The sequence below is a fragment of the Betta splendens genome, chromosome 7 (assembly GCF_900634795.4).
Source record: "Betta splendens chromosome 7, fBetSpl5.4, whole genome shotgun sequence".
Lineage (NCBI taxonomy): Eukaryota > Metazoa > Chordata > Actinopteri > Anabantiformes > Osphronemidae > Betta > Betta splendens.
The window spans coordinates 12880864-12899631 of record NC_040887.2 but is presented as its reverse complement, the minus strand read 5'-3'; the positions used below and the strand labels follow the sequence as shown (position 1 = coordinate 12899631).

Sequence of the window (18768 nt, the reverse complement as noted above, 5' to 3'; positions counted from 1 at the left end):
TTTTCCCAGTTATTGAAACAGAAGTGTATCTGACACTCGATGCCAGGACCTCAAGGTGATAGCGGAGGTAAAGTGACAAACATGTTGATGTCTTAATATGTAAAATGTAAGAGTGTGACATGATATTTATTTAAATACCGCTCTTCCAGTCTCTTATGGGATTCACTGAGCATATTATCTGTTACTGGTTATTGACACCAGCAAAGTGGAGAAAAGAGCCACTAAGTGGATCACTGCGTGCCGCACAGAGGAGCGTTCGGTGCCAGACACGCTGCGACGGTCTATTAAACATAATGGCGGCTCTGCCTGCGCGTAAACACGCTGCTGACAGAGGTGTTGTGAAGCAGGCGGCGTCGGGGGACAGACGGGAGCAGCGCGATGGCAGCGCGATGGCACCGCTCCGCTGCGGCGCTGGACAACAACAAGCAGATCCTCATGTCATTCCAACATAATGTTTTCCCCCCCTTTCATTATAAACATAATTTTTATGAGTATGTGGAAAGAAACAAGGAACAACATCTGGCAGAAACGTGTGGGTTCTTTTTTTTTTTTTTTTTTAAATGGACTTGAACAAACCGGGTTTTGTGGGACTTTGGGTAATAGGTCAGAGAGGCTTAGCTCAGGGAAACTTTGGGCACGTATAAATGAAGCCTTTAAGCTTGAAAAAAAAAGAAGAGGGAGAGAAACGAGGCACACTTGAAGTTCGCAGCGCACCGCTCCGGGGCTACTGGAGTTCCACAAACTACTGTGAGGTGGAGTGGAACACTTTTCATCAAAATTGCTTTAAGTGCCGGTCTCAAACAAGCAGAGGAGAGTTCTGTGCGTGCTCCAAAGCGGCTCCCTCTGACTTTACCTTGAATCTGCCTTCGCTGCAGGATATGAGGATGGCTACAATGTGTATAATTTAAAGTGACACACTCTGCTTGAACATGCTGCAGATTAATGCTGAGTAAATAATCCAGGAGGCCTAATCATCCTGTCAGCGTTGAAAAGGCTCAATAAAGGTACCAGTAGTTCTACCAGTAACAACAATGAAGCCTTTCTGTTTTTCCACTTACCTCACCAGCCGCTTTCTAAAACAGCTTCTTGTTGTCGTGCTGTCACAGCTGAGAGCTGCTTGTGGACGGAGTCGCAGACCAAAGGGAAACGCGGCCAACGTCGACACAGTCGCGCGCTGTGTAAATCCATGTAATGTCTCTCCTGAGGGTCTGTGTCAAATCCTTTAAACGAAGCGGCCTGACGTTTTGCGTAATGTGCTTATTCGCCGTCCTGCACGAGGAGATTGATGCCGTTCTCGTGATTTGGGTGCGAAATCTGCAGGCTGTGTTCTGAAAAGCAGCCCAAAAGCGGAGGGAACGGCACATCACAGCAGGGTGCAATTAGTGGACGCTTTTCTGTTAATCCACGAAACGAGGTGACAGTCCGTCAGTGGTTTGGACGCCATGTATGAACCAGCTCGTTAGAGATTCAGAGTTTGGTCAGGTCTCCCACCCTCGGACAGAGAGCGTCAGCTTTCTCCCCAAGTTAAATGACAACGGAGTCTGTTCCTGACTGTTACGCTGAGCTGCATTATTGAAAAAACGGGCCCTGCACAATAAAGGCTCCAACCTCCCTCATTTCCTTTGGGTTCGTTTTAATCCATGTGTTTGTGGTAAATGTCCCCTGTATCTGTGCTCAGTTGCTGCCACAAGCTTATCTACAGTGTAACTCTGCAGAAAGCAAAAACTGGTTTATTTTATTGATTTAGAGTTTAACAGCAAACATCATAAAGGATTTAGCACTCGGCCAAGAGTCTGCGCTTTGATAGAGGACAGACTGAGCCTCCGCTGCACCTTTTCTCTAAACATGTGCGTACTCAGTAATGTGAGCGGTTACTTTGGATAAAGTCATTGGCGACATGTTCAATGTCTCCTGCCATTTACTGCAGTTATACTTCCAGACCTTGATGACGGAGCAGCTCACTTATTGTATTTTTTTCATTTGACTCAATCAGTGAAACCCACATTGTGCGAAAACATTGCTCCTCCTCCTCTTTACATAATCTCTGAGTTTACTGCCGTTACTGGAATCCATGAATAACCAGAGACATAACGTAAAGCCATTAAAGCAAGTGTTGGTCAGCGCGGCGCAGACCCCGATGCAAACCATTTTTAGATCAGACCAGAAAGAGGAAGAAGGGACATATAATACCCCTGTTATGGAGTTTGTATGAAGGCAAGGCTTTGTTCTCTGTGTCTGTAAATGGTTTGGATTAGTACTACAGATCCAGGACTTGGAGGCATAATATTCTCTGTGGAGCATAGCAGTAGCCGTGACAGCGGCGCCGAACACTGCAGCCTCTGTCCTGGATAAAAACAATGTATTGGATGTGAGGTTGTGGAAAACAATGGTAATGATGACTGAGTGCATTACCTTCCAGGTAGCAGCTTTCAACATGGGAAGGTCATGGCAGGATGAAACTTCCTAACAAAGCAACGGACGAATAGATTCCTAACTAGAAGGACAATCAGTGCACAGCACAATGACATTGTACTTTCAACCAGCTGCATTTAGGTTCAACATTTACTTTTCTCTAGGTTTTTGGTCTCAACCAGGCTCGGCCTTACTGTCTTACACAGGCAGCTAAAGTACAACACAGAGGGTTGAGAGTTTCTTCATCTTCATAAAACTCTCTTCTTGCGGCTGAATTCAAAGCTACAGCCGAGTCGAGTAATGTGATGTGATTACAATCACACTGTCAGCATTCACATAGTTATTTGACTTAAAAACTAACAATTTGACATGAAAACAAGGCCGTATTTTATGCATCTTATCCGAGTGGCCACTGGTCAGTGGAATGCATTAGTGCAGACAACTATGCAGGGACATTAACCTGACAGAGGGCATTGTGGGAAATTTGTTGTTTTGGTGTCATCTATGATGAAGCAGCTTTTTCCCAGGATTAGCATCAGGTACCTGTCAGACACCCGCTCACAGAAAGGCATGACTCTGCTCTATTCATTTAATAAACAGGGGTTGATCTATTTACACAGGACACATTTCCCCCCCTACGTCAAGTCTTTACAGATAAATCATGAGGATACCTGCTTTATATGATCAACGACAACATCTGAGTCTGACATACAAACGTGTGGGCAGATATGTTTCAGGTTAAACCAATGGAGGGGGGGCACGGGATGCATGGACTCGGGGTGATTTGGGTCAATCTCCTGTCTCCGGCGCATAAACAAGCTCTGGCCCAGGAGCGAAAACATGCGGAGCAGTCGTTTAAGTCAATGCGCTGCGGAGAAGTGAACTCTGTTACATATCATGTGCGTCATTGTGTCTGAAGTCATGGTTCATTAACCTGTCTCTCTTGTGTTTTCTCACTCTTCAACCTTGAAACATACCGGGCCCCACTTCTGACCTAAGCGCCATGTGTTGCTTCACTCACAGATTTCAGTAGCACTCGCTCCACTAGTGAGCGCACTTATCACTTTCATCATCATTTCGTGTTTCTCTTGGTTCGTTTGTGAAGTTTTGTCGTTCAATCCAAAACAGTATCAGCTTTCACCGTTAGCATGTGGCGCTTTTGCTTTTCATATTTTACATCATGTACCATGGGATTAAAGGTCATGTTAGATGAGCCCATGTTTACAGCTGACGCAGTCATCAGAGCTGTCACCAGCCGGTCCTGCCCTGCTCGCGCTTTAATTTGGGCGAGTTTACAACAGTTTCAGTCCAGCTAAACCTGTCACCTGATGATGTTAATGCTGCCTGACTCAGTTAGTCAGAGCGAGCAAAAGCCTGAAAAAGAAAACTACAACACTGTAACAATGCGGAAATAACCTTTGTGCGGTGTAGTCATCTCTATATTCTTCATATCTATGTTATTGGACCGTCAGCCAGCCTTGAACCTCAGTCTCTCCCAGCTGTCAGTGTCCTAATCCAGATGTTTTGGTTTATTAGAAATCCCATGAAAACCTACTCAGCGGCACCAGAAGACAGTGGAGAGGAAGAACTTATTTCAGCGTCTCTCTCGTCCCCTCACATAGAAGTACTGTATGTGTGAAGCGCTAATGATGTACTTGAGTTTTGCCTCTGGTCTCCTAGCTCGGCTCAGGTTATTGTGGCCTGAAGGTTGCTTAGAGTTCTCCCAGGTCACATGCTTCACATCCTGTATATTTGTTCATCGGTCGCGTTGCTTCGCTTCCCCGTTTGCACAGTCTGCACCCGTGCTTCCGACGCTGCTCTGGATCTTTCCTTCTTTTAGCATCGTGTCATTTGCGTGGCTGCGTGAACTGTGTCTTTAAGGCCACCGTGCACGGTGTGTAATTAAAACCCTAATGAGGCAGAGCTCACAGATGCCACTTTAATTTGCTGGCGAGGTCGCTCCACCTGCCAGCAGCTGTCATTTTACCCTGTGCAATCACTCTCGCCTGCTCTGACTCAGTGTCTGCATGATCTGGAATAAAAGTCAGTGCGTGCGTGCCTGTGTCAGTGTTTGTGCTGGTGGCCGTAGTGACAGTACTGTTCTCGCTTTAGACAAGTCTCATTGCATAATTCTCTGAGGGCGCGTCTGTTCCAAACAACAAGCTGGGTTTTTACAAATAGTTCACGCCGCTGTTGCTTCTCCGCGTCCCAAGAGAGCGGCTGAAAATAGATGTGCGTGCGTCTACAGTATATGTGTGTGTGCGTTTGTTGGGTACTGGAGGAAAACAGCAACTTCAGGCGAAGGGGTGAAGTGTCCTGTCATAAATTAAACCCCCACAAACATGCTCTTCTTGGAAAGGCAAAACAAAACAGGTCACCGCTGATTTAAAGCTCTTTTTTCCCCGCTGCTTTGGCACAGACGGATCGTCTCGCAGCCATCGGCGCCTTAAAACTCGCGGATCAACTGTACAGCGCTCGTATTTTATGTGTCACTTTTAGGCAAAGGGGGGGAGAAAAAAATCAGCTTCGAGACTTCGCTGGAAAATCAGCGACAGATTTGCTCCAATCACCCAGTGAACGGCAGCAGCTTCCTGTTTATGTGATGGGTTTAAAGCTGCAGGGGGCTGCGCCGGCTGCCGAGGGTGAAGCTGGTGCACAAGGTGCTTTGCACTATTAGATGTATATATTTTGTTTCTTTTATCCGCATGAGCAGCTGTTGAAATGGATAAAAAAAAGCCCACACTGTGCCGTGCTCCGGGACCAGAACGCCGGCTTTGTTGGAGGGGGATCATCTGTGATCGCTAACATCCTTGAAAAACTGCACCCAAGAACACACATTTTCCCCATTTCGCTTTTGGCACGCGGCGAGCATTACCAGAGGAAATAAATCAATTTGATCCATTACGTCCATCTGGGGCTTACATAATATGCATATGTGTAGGTGTTTGTGAGCTTGAATGGAGCAGCCGCCACCAATTAGGTTGCGGGGAAGAGAAAAGAGCCTCTGTGGACGTCGTGAGACTGCTAGTAATCACTGTGAAGCATGCGTTTCCTCAAATATCACGTCAAAATTACACTTTAAAATACACCTTGGGACCTGAAATTGATCTGTGAGATAACTCCACTACAGCCCAGGTCTAATGGGACCAGGATGTCCTTATGTGCTTAACAAGGCAGCGATTGATGGGAGCTTAGATGTAATCTGTGTGAGGGAACAGAGACGCGTTGACTGGACACAGGGAACAGCAACACTCCTGTTTCTCCTCGAGATCTCTGACTCCAGGTCAGCATCAGGGGAGACGGGGTGACGTCATGCTCAGCGCGTCACGGTCCAGCTCATGTGTGACGAAAGCAAAAGCAAGGAGCCCACGTCGCCACGTTCGCGTGAAGCAGCAGCTCTGTTCTATTCACCGCCCCGGTCCAGAGCCGGGACCGTGGGGTCGCGGGGTCACCGTGAACTCTGTCCACTGAAAGAAACTGGAGACGCCACAAGGTCTTTGGCGAACTTTGCCTTCATTGTTTACACCTGTGCTGATCCGTCACTGAAACTAATGAGACGAGAAGTAAAAGTCGCAGCCCAACGTCAACTCCCAGTAGCAGCAGTTGTAGTAGTAATTGCAGTAGTCATGGTTGTTCTCATGGCAACAGGAGAAGCTGTAGGTAAAAGCAGCAGCACAAACTACAGTGGAAAGTATTTGTAGTGGTAACAGCAGGGATTATAGTAGGATGTAAACACAAGCCAGTGATACCAGTATAAGGCAGAATAATGGCCGGTGACTGTACTGGATGTGCCGAAACGCTCCTGATGTTTACAGGCCGCCTGAATGGGCCTCATTAATCCAGATGGGCTGCAGCGTAATCTGGGCCCACGCAGGCAAATCGAATTAGGTCAGAGCCAGTAAAGTTGCTCCAGCACAGCGGAGGTGTTCACGCCAGAGCTGCTCAGCTGCAGTGAAAGCGCCGCGTCCATCGCCGGGGCGACTGGGCACCGTGTAAACACGCTCCGCTTCTCAATGGCTCCCTCATTCACTGCGGGTTGCTCAACAGCTCGCAGCCTCGGTCACCGTAACAGGAAACAGCTCGCGGCGCTTTACAGCCATGAGAGACCGCTCTTGTGCCCCAAAGCGTGGACGTTGACACACTTGTTCACCTCAGCGGGAGTGTTTTGTGTGTGTGACGCAGGCGACTTTAAATACATTGAACCCGGAGAGCGTCTGACATCAGGAAGTCAGATGCTACTGAGTAATATTTCAGAGCAGTGTGAGAAACGTACACCTCACGTTCAAGTCCAATCTCAGGAATGTAACTGTGACACACTGCATGTCCCCACTGAAATCCTCTACAAATATTAAAGTTTGTAACGAGCGCGCGTCTGTTCTTCCTCTCCTCACTCACACACTCTCTCCATTGACGCCTCCTTCCACCGAAAGCCAATGGCGGCGCGCCGAGCAGGCGAGCCTTCAGGATCCGGCCCCCTAATTTGACTGCTTTTAACGTATCCAGCTCGGATCATGTGATTGTTCCAGCGAGCGGCCAGTCCCGAGTGGAGAGAGAGAGAGAGAGAGAGGTAGTATTTGCGCGTGTTTGTGTGTGAGAGCCAGTGAGCGAGAGGCCGTGCGCGTGTGTTGCGGAGTCGTACAGCTATGCGGAGACCGTGCCGTGGAGTTGTGTTGCCGTCACGCGCTGTTACGCACTGACAGCCACTTTACCGAGGAGGCTCGGAGCGTTGGAGGGGGTTTGTTGGACACAGGTGAGTGCAGAGGACGCAAGGACGGTGCGGTGCCACGTTTGAACGCTCGCCCGTGCGCTTTTTGCGTCTCCGTGTGCGCGAGAAGCGTGAGGTTAGCGGCGTTTGTTTGTAATTTGCGCGATACGCGTCTGCGCACAAAATAGACGTTTTAAAGGTGTTTTCATCGATATATGTTAAAGGTGCCTTAAAGCTCGAGCTCATCTCCGCAGCTCGTCGTCCCCGCGTCTTGGTGAACTCCAGGAGCGCATCTCTCCGTCGTTGCCTTTTCACGGGTTACGTTGGGCCAAATCATTTAAGTCTCGGTCAAGGTTTTCCTGAACTCTCGCCAAGCCCCTTTTCCCTACAGCAGCTACAGCAGCAGAAGATCTCCGCGATCTCAAACTGCGTCGAGTTTTGGAGTCGCGTTGAGATTTCACAGCTGGAAGCGAAGATGAGGGGAAAATCAGCGCGCATCCGAAGAACAGTCGTTGTTCGTTAATGTGCGGTGACTTTCGCAGCTTAACTCGGGTTGAGAATAGCAGTGAACCCATTACAGTGGTTCTTCTGTAATTCTCCCAGAGGAACCCTGAGGGTGTCTGGACTCGTTGCTTTTCACTTTTAGAAAAAGTGAAGTCTTCACTGAAGAGGGCGCACATTCTGGTCGCGCTCTCATTTTTTTCCTGTCCGGTAGTTTTAAGAGGATTTAAACACAAACATCACTGTGAGTCACACTGTCGAGTTTTTTTTTGATGATTTCTAGGATTTATCATCCGCGTAAATGTAAACGCTTGATTGGTGGTTAAAAATAGACTCACGAGATCCGATTTGAAATCTGCGGATTGCATTTTGTGCAAATATCACTGCGGATCTAAAGGCTACACTGCAGCGCCGCAATTTCTTTCCCGTAGGACCCGCGTGCAGATAAACGAGAATGACAGCTGTAGAGTTTGGCTTTGATACTAGGAGTGGAGAGAATCAGAGGAAGGAGTCCTCTGATTCCACGTGGTCAGCGTGAAGCGAGCACCAGCAGCTGCGGCGTCTGCACACAGACGCACTCTGTAGTTCCACTCACTGCACATGTGCTGGGTCTGTGTCGAGCCAGAGTCGGGTCAGTCAGCTGGTTTACTTGGTTTTTAATAGTGTAAAGTCGAGGATCCTGTTGTGAAACATTAACCATGAAGTCAAACTGACCACAGAGGTTGTTACTGTGTCGCTAGGCTCTTACTGGAACCAGTGCTCAAACATTTAAGGTCGCCTTTAGTCAAAACTGACTCAATATCATTGAGACGTTCTCTTCTTCAAAGAGTGACTTTAATTTGTTGTTTTCCTTCCACAGAAAGGAGAAAAGGGGTTTCCTGCGACATCTCCAGCCGCTCAGCTTGGTCTTCAGAGCAGAGCAGAGTCCGTCTGCACAGGAATGGTGGATCACCTGCCTCTTGGTGAGGAGACCTTCCTGTACTATTCTGGCTCGCCCGGGTCCGACCGCAGCTGCCGGTGCCGCGGCGCCGGCGCGTCGCCGGGCGCCATGGCGCTCGACGGCGGCCTCTACGAGCGCCAGCGCGCCCGCCGGGGGGCCGCGCTCGCCTCCCCCCCCCGCGCCTCGGACGACGACCTCAGCGACTCCCCGAGCCCGCGCTCCTCGCTCTGCTCCAGCCCCGAGTCCTCGTCGCCGGCGGCGCGCCGCTCCCAGGGCTTCGGCAGCTGCGGCTCGTCCGGAGGAGAGAGTCAGGACAGTCTGCTGGACCTCCTGCTGTCACAGGCGTCCGTCCACAGCGCGGCCCCTCTACCCTCGGCCTCCCCGCCCTCCTCGTCCTTCCAGCCGGCTCCTCTTCCACCCATGGGCCTGTCCTGGGAGTCCAAGAAGGAGCACCGGCTGAGTCTGGTCCATCCGCAGCCCAAAGAGGACTCCGGCGAGTTCCCCGTTTTCCTGGATGAGCTGCAGGACCCGACGGCCTTTCTCTTCCAGCCCACTCTGGAGGAGATCGAGGAGTTCCTGGAGGAGAACATGGTGGCGGCACTGGAGAAGGAGGAGGAGGGGAGTGACGAGGCCCTGTCATCACTGTCAGAGGATGCTGAGAAACAGAACTCGGACCAGACGGTGCCCGTGGCTCAGTCTCCTCTGTCTGTTTACGCAGAGGCGAATCCCGCGTCCTGCGCGTCCGACGCGGACGAGTCGCCATCGACAGTGGACGCTAGTTGCGTGTCGACTTCAAGCGGTGCCGCCGACGACATCAAAGCGGAGCGCGGGTCACCTCCGGGCTCCTCGGACGGCGCCGGCGCTGCCCCCGGCGTGCCTGTCATCCTGCAGATCCAGCCTCTACAGGTCAAGCAGGAACCCAGCCCCGGTGCCATATCGGACGGCGCCGCCCAGCACAGCCAAGGCCCGGCCGTGTCCGACATCAAGATCACCCAGCTCCTGGTCAACATCCAGGGCCAGACCTTTGCCCTGGTGCCTCAGCTGCTTTCCCCAGCGAACATTAGTGGCCTGGGCAAAACCGGGACCGCGGCCTCCTCCAGATTTGTCCGCATCGCGCCCGTGCCGATCGCCGCCAAGCCCCTCGGGCTCGGGGAATGCGGCCTGGGCAGAGGTCCGGCCGCGGGGGTCCTCGGCGGGGGCCAGAGGTACCAGAAGAGCGCGGTGGCGGACCTCATCAAAATGCACAAGTGCTCCTTCCCCGGCTGCAATAAGATGTACACCAAGAGCAGCCACCTCAAGGCCCACCTGAGGAGGCACACGGGGGAGAAGCCCTTCGCCTGCACGTGGCCCGGCTGCGGATGGAGGTGAGCGTCCTTGTGTCACACGGCTCTAAATACGAGTAGGAGCCAATAGTCCAAATGTAAAGACAAGAAGCTTCATGGATTTTTACATGACTAATGGATAAACGTGTCAACCCAAAGCAAACTGTAGGTTCTAAACGCTTATCTGCATCCGTGGATTCATATCCAGAAGAAAACTTTATTTGTGGACTCATTATTTACTTTTTTTCCCATACCTTTCATGGCATCACTGTGTTTTACATCACCAGCATATAGATTTATATGAGAATGGGAGGTTTAATGGGAACGCAAACGTGTGGTAATGAGTTAGATGTTTTATGAATGGGAGGAGAAGATAGCAACCCATGTTCATGTTCAGCTGTACACAAGCCAGGAAGTGGCGTTCTCCGGCGCCCGCTGGCGCTGTGTCCCTGCTATCTGTTTGCTTTTGTGTGACGGTGAAGTTGTAGATTAGATAGAGAGTCCCTTGAAGTTCACCGCATTCAGACTTTGTCCCCCTGATAGTTATTCCACTTGTTTGTTCACTGTCTGCAACACACACGTTCAGCAGCCGCAGCGCAATGAATTTTGTGACACTTACTGTAATGAGCCCAAGAGCCACACTGAGTGTTGTTAAACTGAGAATTCAGGCTTCTCAGGCGCCTTCGAATGAGAATATTTTCTCGTGAAGCCAATCTCACGCTCTGCGTTTGTATTTGCTCCTGTCCAGGTTTATTTCAGGAGTAGGCGCTCAGTTTGGAGCGGGGACAGCCTTGAAGAGCGGCCTCTGTTCCAGCATTAATTCAAAATAGACCACAGGGTCAAATTAATTCAGTTTTAGACACGGTTCCAGTTGATTTATTAGGCTTCACAGACAAACAAGCAGCATATTGATTTTCCCATTCATCCTCGCGTCCGTCAGTAAAGAAAAATGTTCACTTTAATGTTATTCAGCTGAGGTTCAAATGCCAACTTTGGACCTGTGGCTCTAAACATGCAGTCATTGCCCAGCGGTGCAAAACAAGTGTGTGTGTGTGTGTGTGTGTGTGTGTGTGTGTGTGTGTGTGTGTGTGTGTGTGTGTGTGCAGATTTTAAGCTAAGTAAATGTGAGTTTAAGGGTTAGGTTTTGTGTGAGGTAAAGAAAGTGGCGCTGATGTGCATGTGTCTTTATCTTTGCATGTTTGTGTATGAAAAGGAATCAGATCAGCTGGACCCAGCTCAGCAAACAGTTCTGGTGTTTATCAGCGATCAGGGTTCTCCCTGCAAACACCACAGTGAGCAGCCTGTACTGCACCTGTGGCCATTTCACATCCAGCCCTGGCACCTTTTTTTTGCGTTACGTCTGGGCGTCCATCCAAGTGCTTATAGTCCCGTTATGTAATGTCAAGTCACTGTGGACAAATGCAACTTCAGTGTCTCATTAACCCTCCTTTTTTTAGCTTGCGCTTGAAGCTTAAACATGTTTCTAACTGCACATCTGCATAAACGTGACATCAGCTTGGCTTAAGGAGCTTTGCTGATGCCCTACAGATGGACTTTATGTAAAACACAACATATATATTTAAGCTCCTGCTTGCAGACATGGGCTTAACGAGTTCATATCATGCTACATTCCTGCTCCTCAGTGAAAGTATTTGTCCGTTGTCTCGCATTAGCCTCCCAACCTGCGCGCTCCCTTCACGCGGCAGCAGTGCTATTCTCCCCTTGCCCTGAGCCAGGAAATGGAGGTGAGCAGGGGAGCCGGGCACCTCTTACCCTCTGTAACCTTAGAACAGATCCATGTGCTGGCTCCTCTGAAGTAAAGGAGACTAGTATTTCATTGGCTGGACTCCCACATATAACTCAGTGAAAGTTATATTGCTTCTGTTGCCAAACTGCCTTTTTTTAAAGCTTTCTGGATTTTATTCTCTCGCACTGTTACTTAAAGTTATGCGCGTGTGCACGTTTGGATTCGAGTCACATGTAAACACTTAAACGATCACATGCAGGCAGCACGCGCACGCACACACACACACACACACACACACACACACACACACACACACACACACACACACACACACAAGCATGAGGTATTTAAAGCTCAGACCTGCATGGAGACTCATCTGAGGTTTGTGTTGGATAACTGGGCTCAAACCCAAGTTGTTGACTGTAAAATAGTGTGGTGATGTTTTTACTCGGGCATCTGTCATCGGGGCAGCGGCTTGTTGTCCTTGGTAGCGAATGCGTCATTTCAACAAAGCCGTGTTGTTGAGTGGTGACAGGGCTGCCAGACTTTGATTGGGGTTTACGTTTTGAGCTCAATAGACTGACAAAGACAAAATAAGACTGAGTGTACACAGCCATCCATCTGTTATGACGTTGATCGTCCTGACAAACCAGTCCTTGACCTCTCACAGAGCTCAGGGTCAACTGGGAAACAGCTTCTGGATGCAGCATTTTGTTCGGAGCGGCACAATGAAGGAAATCCAGCTCCTCGAATTTGAAAACGGCCCATTTTGAAAAACCAGTCAAAAGAATTTTTATGGTTGCTAGTATAATGCTTTGTATGCAAGGGAATCATCTGTCACTCATTAGTGCAGTCATGCATTAATGTGATTTTTCTTTTCTGAATTTGCACGCGGGTGGAACTCTCGTGAACACGGCGGACCGGAAAAACAGAACAAAAACGGGACAAAGAAGTAAAGATGGCAGACGAAAGCCTGCACGTTGTGTGCGCCGCGCTCCGTTACGGTAGTTTTCCAGGTGACGGCCGCGCCTTTCTCTGCCGTTGGCTGCGAGCTGCGTTTGAGGGACAAGCTCGAACAAAACTTGCGTTTCTCACAAAACGCTCGCTAATATCTATACAATGTTTCGAGCTGCCCCGAGGGCGTGAAGTGCAAAAGTTACACTCCTCTAATTGGAAAAAGTAATGAAGCCCACCCCCACCCCCCACCCCACCACCCCCCCACCCACACCCACACACACACACACACAGGCTGAACTTGGTGACCCTGCCCACGCTGGATCAGGCTGTATACAAGTAAGAAATCATACACAGCGTAGGTTAATAGGGGGAATAAAATAGCAATGTGAAGGATTTATAGCAACAAAGTGCATAGTGAGAGAGACAGAGGGTGAAGCTGAGTGAGGGAAATGGCCCAGGCACAGTCTCACCCTGAAAACGGGAATTTAAACAAAAATCAGGCTTAAATGCGCGTTCTGTTGACAGATCCTCCCCAGTACAGTATGTTGTAGTTGGACCCAGGCCCAGTTTGAGCTGGCGGTATAGCTGTACATGGTTTCGATCATGCCCCAGCTTGAAGCTGATATGGCTCCGCTTCAGGGTGTGATGTGCGCGAAAGGCGTCTCGCACACAAATTACCGCAAAGGAACAAATGTACAGGCCCATAAAGTACGGAGCACAAAGAGGCTGATGTGGTTTCTGATTTCTATCTTAATTACGACGTTCCTCCCTAATGGGCCGCTAACGCCTATGTACAGCACAATGTCTGATTTTGTATGCGCTAACAAGCACAGACTGTGCTCGTTGATGGGAATAATGACGTTTAGTCAAGTTGTCACTTAAGCTGTTGATCCTGGGTCACTTCCATGTGTCTCCGCCACGGGTCCGGTTCTGTGGGCCCATCCCAGCACGCACACAGCAACACGGCTGCCAGCGTGCTCGGACGGGCTCAGTGTCAAACAGTGGTCGTAACGAGGCCCAAGGTCGGAGTATTTGTTCTGATGTCCGTTGGCCTTTTAAATTCCACGGCTTTAACTTTATACGCTTCTCTCGGTTATCTTGGTTTTATCACCGGCCTGTTAAAATGATGAACGGCCCACTTTTGTAATCCGTGTCTAGGGCAGGAAACGGTTTGAAATAACAGCGAGTGGCGTCTTTACATCTCTGTGAATTATCGCCTTGGAGCCTTCAGCCTGTCGCTACTGGAACAAAACGGCTGCGTTACAGATTAATCTGACTTTAACAGCTTCAATAACAAGTTCAGGTGTACATTCGCATATATAAAGACAACACTGTAGGTGGTACCAGAGGATCCAGTTAACCCTTCACTGTCACCATATCAGAGCTGGCGAACACCCATGGAGACCGGAGCAGAGCAGGCCAAGAATAGACTGGGCTGGGATTAGCAGCGCTCTTATTGGACATGACCTCTCAATCCCTAAATAAAACAGCTTAATGTGGCTTTATTTACAGCGTGAAGCGTGACTGCATTGTTTTTTTATAGTGATTCATACTAACGGATGCACACGCATGGCAGAACCGTGTATAAGTGCTGCCTTATTATAACTTCTATGCTGGATCACCTTTCCACAGATTCTCCCGGTCCGACGAGCTGTCCCGGCACCGCCGCTCCCACTCCGGAGTGAAACCGTACCAGTGCATCGTCTGCGAGAAGAAGTTCGCCCGCAGCGATCACCTGTCGAAACACCTCAAAGTCCACCGCTTTCCACGAAGCAGCAGGACAGGGCGCTCTGCAAACTGAACCCGCGGACCCCGCGCTGACGGACTGACGTTGGGGCGGGGGGGCAGGGGGGCTGTGACCATGTGTGTGTGTGTGTGTGTGTGTGCGTGTGTGTGTGTGTGTGTGCGTGTGTGTGCGTGTGTGTGTGTGAAATGAAAAGCAGAGTGGGGGAGTGAAAGGAATCCGTGCAGGACTCATGCGAACATGTACGTGTGATGTACGTTCATGGTACTGTGATAATTTATTCGGTGGCAAGGAAAAGACTGTAGGAACTAAGACAGACAACTGTTACTTGACATGACACCATCGCAGGTGGAATAAGCTTCTTGAATATTTTGTGTCTTAGCTGATCTAATTTTGAAAAATGAACAAAAACAAGATTTGGTATTCAAACTACAGTATTTTTACACTTTGAGGTTTGCTTTATTGCTGATGTTTGATTCCAAAGCCTTATATCAGTACTAGTTGTAACACTGGGGAGTTCCTCTAAAGCTTTAACCCCCAGTTTTATCCCTTCCAGGAGCCAAATAGTTTAAAGTTATATTAGCGTAATGGCTTGAATTTAATTTGTTGCCTGGCAACAAGCGCTTACTGGACATACTGTTAGGATCCATGAGAGCTATGGGGGGTTTCATGTAATTATTTCTCGACTGATTGCAGACTAAATGATGCATCATCAACATTCCTTCCTTCAGCTTTGCATCTTTTTGTTGTCTTTGAGTCTCGGTGCAGAAAAAACAAAAACTGTTGTAACCTCAAACACAAGAACAAAGCTCGTGTTGAATTACTGCTCACCAACAAAGATCACGACACTATATAATTTGCACTGGCACACATGAAACTTCGAGTATTTCGAGGACTTTGTGTAGTTGTTTTGTGGTCTCGACGCCTTTTTTTGTGTGATAGTTGGTTGAAAGACTGTTTATCAGAGTAGTGTTTCTGGATCAAAACAGATTCGGGGGGAGCAGCTACATTTGATAATCGTCCACACAGCAAACCAGTGTTGAAAACAACGATTCTCAGAAACATGTTTGTTCTGTTCTCAGCTCACTACAACATGTTTCTACTTCTGTGCCATTATTTTGAAGCCATATGACGTCGCTGCTGCCACAAATGTGTTAAATAATCCAGAACGGTGCATTTCCATCACTGAGAGGCACAAAGCAAACAAAACAAACCTCTTTTCTCTCTCGCCTTTTTTCTTGCCAGGTTCATGTACAATAGTTGCTCCATCTTTTAGCCAATTTCAGTGCAGATGACCTTAACTAGAACACTTGTTGTGTTTATGAACCATTTGCTTATAATGCCATAATATACTGTACAGGCAGTGAAACAACTGAGGGGAACTGTTGCTGCGAATGGCAGTGAATGTTAAATCTTTGCATAACAGTAGCAGACGTATGTAGTCAGCAAACACACCCACACCCGTGTCCACACCCGTAACAGCGAGGTTGTCACACCAGACCGAGTGAGACGGGAGCAGCAAAGCACCTGAATGTAGAAAGGGAGGAGTGTCTCGTTGCTCTTGAATGAAAGTAGAAAAGGTATATTTATTAGGCATCATCCTGAGGTGAAGCGTTGCAGAATGTGGATCAAAGATGAATTGAAAGCGTAGCAAAATTGTGTTTTTTGTGTCCTTGTCTAATGCCCTGAAACATAATTAGGTGCCTTTTGTCGTGCACTGTAAGAGAACAGTCACGTGCATCGTCCTGCGTCTCGGTTGGATTCATTGGAGAGAAACTAAGCGCCAGCTTGGTTTCTGTGCCACGAGGTCGGGGATCACTTGACAACATTCTGCGCTTAAATGGAGCGAAGAGAAGACATTGGAGTCGGAATCGAGTTTCAGGTCTTTCTGGAAAAGTTCACTGACTCTTACAAGGGCTGACGAGTTTTCGGCACGTAGCGCGGAGGACGTGTGCTCACTCTGTCAGGCATTCCTGCCACGCAATCACGAGACACACTTTTGTGAATGGGTGTCACGTGCGCGCCCATGAATGTATGTAAATACTGTAAATGCACCTGAAGGAAAAGCTGAAACCTTCTAGTGATTTCTGGGAGTGTGAGTGATTTTTTTAAAATATGTAAAGTGTACATAACGATAATTCAAATGTATAGCATAAGAGTTGGGGAACTTTTTAGTCGGGTGTTTATGCGACATGTTTAGAAAGACTGGTGAAATGTTTCATGGTACGTCCACTGACTGGCATTCAGAAAAAGTCACATGTAGCATCATGATTGTGAAACTTTTATAAGTCGTTTTCAAATGTGTTCTGTAAACACTGTACAAAAAAAGTTGCTAAAAATGTTATATTTTTGCTCTTGTTCTATGTAAAACACATTTACAATAAAAAAATTATAAATTAAAAATGTTTTCTGTTGGTAAAAATTAGTTTGAAAACAAAAAAAGCGTACTTAACTGTCGGCAGCTTTTATACAATCAGAAAACCAAAATGTCAGCCTGCAGTAAATTTCAACATGACAAACATCTGAGTGTAGAAAAAACAAGTTTGTATGAAGCAAAGTATGAAGTCGATTTATCTTCCAAGTAGAGCAGCAGTGGCGGTTCTACCTCGTGGAGGCTTGGGGGCATCCTCCAAACCCGTCTCCTCAGTTTCTGAGGCAGCGGATGTGCAATAAAATGACAAATATGCCCATAAGATGTTGAAAGACTGAAGCAAACAATATACAGAAAAACAGTAATTATAAGTGGATTTCAAAACTTGTGTAACATATTTTGCTCGTAGCTTAATTAAAAGCTTCACACATTGTTGACTGGCCCTGGTTCCAGTAATGTGTGATTGTGTGTGTGTGCCCTTTTTTCACAAATTGGACCAAGTCGTTAATTCATTTCTATTTAAATAAATAAAATGAAACACATTTGCAGCATTAAGCGGTTCTTCACCCTCCAGTCTCCGGCCTCTCCACTTAAACCTCATGCCACCGTTGGCCACCATGTGAACGCTTCTAGCTTCTAGCTCCACCGTGCAGCAGGCTGTTCTTATGCCACTAAGAATAATGTGAGTTTCACAACAGGGAGCTCGCTAATTAGAAAAGAGACCGACACAAACCACTTTGGATTCTTTACGTCCTGTTTTTCTAGACGGCACCAGCCAGATTTACAGCCGCATATAATGACAAAGAAGGCAGCTCCATTTAGGCCATTTGTAATTATAACAAGTTATATAGCAAACACTAACCGTGGATTGATTTGAGCCGATATAATATGGCACCAGACATCTGGACCACTAATGTGACGGCGATACTGCCAGAAAGGCGTAGGGTATAAACACTATATGTTGTATCTGATTAGACATGATTTGGTTTGACTGAGTGATTTTCTACCATTTCTACAAACTTCCCAGTTTCTGTTTCTGATACAAGTTCATTCAAATACTGTAAACCGGGCCTGTTTGTTCTGTTCCAGGCATGAAGAGCTTCCCGTAAAGCTGCCCATAACATGAAGCTGGAAAACACAAGGAATGTAAATGCAAGATTTGTACCACATGGCAAATTTGCATGGAAATTATACCCCCACTCTCTGTTCCCTCTCCGTCCAGACTCTCACTCGCCCCCTCTGCCTTGGTTTCGACATCACAGGGACCGGCTTCGGATGCGTTCTGGCTCCGTGCATGTGTGCTGAGTCGTTGCGTCGAGCTGAGCGGCTGAGGAGGAGGCACTGTAGCGGCGAGCCAAGCTGCGTCTGCGAGCGCCGCGTCCGCTCCGGGTATAGATCACGCTGATTTACGAGCCGGTGCCGTCGCGGAGGCATTCTTGGATGCAGCAGGATTCAACACATCTGGATCTCAGCAGCATTCTACTGGCTGCTCATCCTAGCTTCTGCATCAAGGCTTTCCTGTAATGCCTGTAGGTTGAAAAAAAAAAAAAATACAGATCACTCATGTTACATTAGACCGAACACCAAGGTACATTAAACGCTGTGTGTGAATACTATGCTGAGCATGTGTCAACGTGTAGCATCAGAATCAACCCACAATCCAACACAGGAACGCAAAACGTACACGCTGACCCACGACTCTACAACATGTTAAACACTGATGCTCCTGGAGGGGCCACATTTACTTGACACTAATACAATCAGAACCTCAGAAAGAAAAATAAACAGTTTATTAAAAGAAGGAAGGAAGTGCGGCGTTTCCTAGAGAACGGTGAATGTGAGTTTAGACTTAATTAGAGGTGAAGTTTTTTGGAAAGCAAAAAGCTCTAATTAACTCGGAGCAAGTCCTATTAAAAACACATGTCATGGTGTCATCATGTTATGTAGGATACAGCTCAGAAGTGTAATAACGTCCTCTGTGAAATGTTAAAAGCCACAAATACTGCTTTATTTGACTTGACTGTTTCACCAAAGAAGGAGAAAAACGTCCTGACCCCTTTGTAAGTGGA

General features: G+C 47.9%; 1 protein-coding gene across 1 annotated transcript; it reads left to right on the top strand.

Moving 5' to 3' along the window:
* The first annotated feature begins 6949 nt into the window (after positions 1-6949).
* LOC114859081 (Krueppel-like factor 15) lies at positions 6950-17142 on the top strand. The gene is made up of 3 exons (XM_029156968.3): positions 6950-7162; positions 8478-9922; positions 14217-17142. The coding sequence occupies exons 2-3, from the start codon at positions 8559-8561 to the stop codon at positions 14383-14385; spliced, it is 1533 nt and encodes a 510-aa protein (XP_029012801.1). The 5' UTR covers positions 6950-7162; positions 8478-8558; the 3' UTR covers positions 14386-17142.
* Positions 17143-18768: the final 1626 nt, after the last annotated feature.

Excerpts from the sequence above, each read along its gene's own strand:
- LOC114859081 (XM_029156968.3), top strand. The coding sequence starts at position 8,559 with ATGGTGGATCACCTGCCTCTTGGTGAGGAGACCTTCCTGTACTATTCT. Across the intron at positions 9,923-14,216 it reads TGGCCCGGCTGCGGATGGAG|ATTCTCCCGGTCCGACGAGC; the intron begins GTGAGCGTCCTT and ends ACCTTTCCACAG.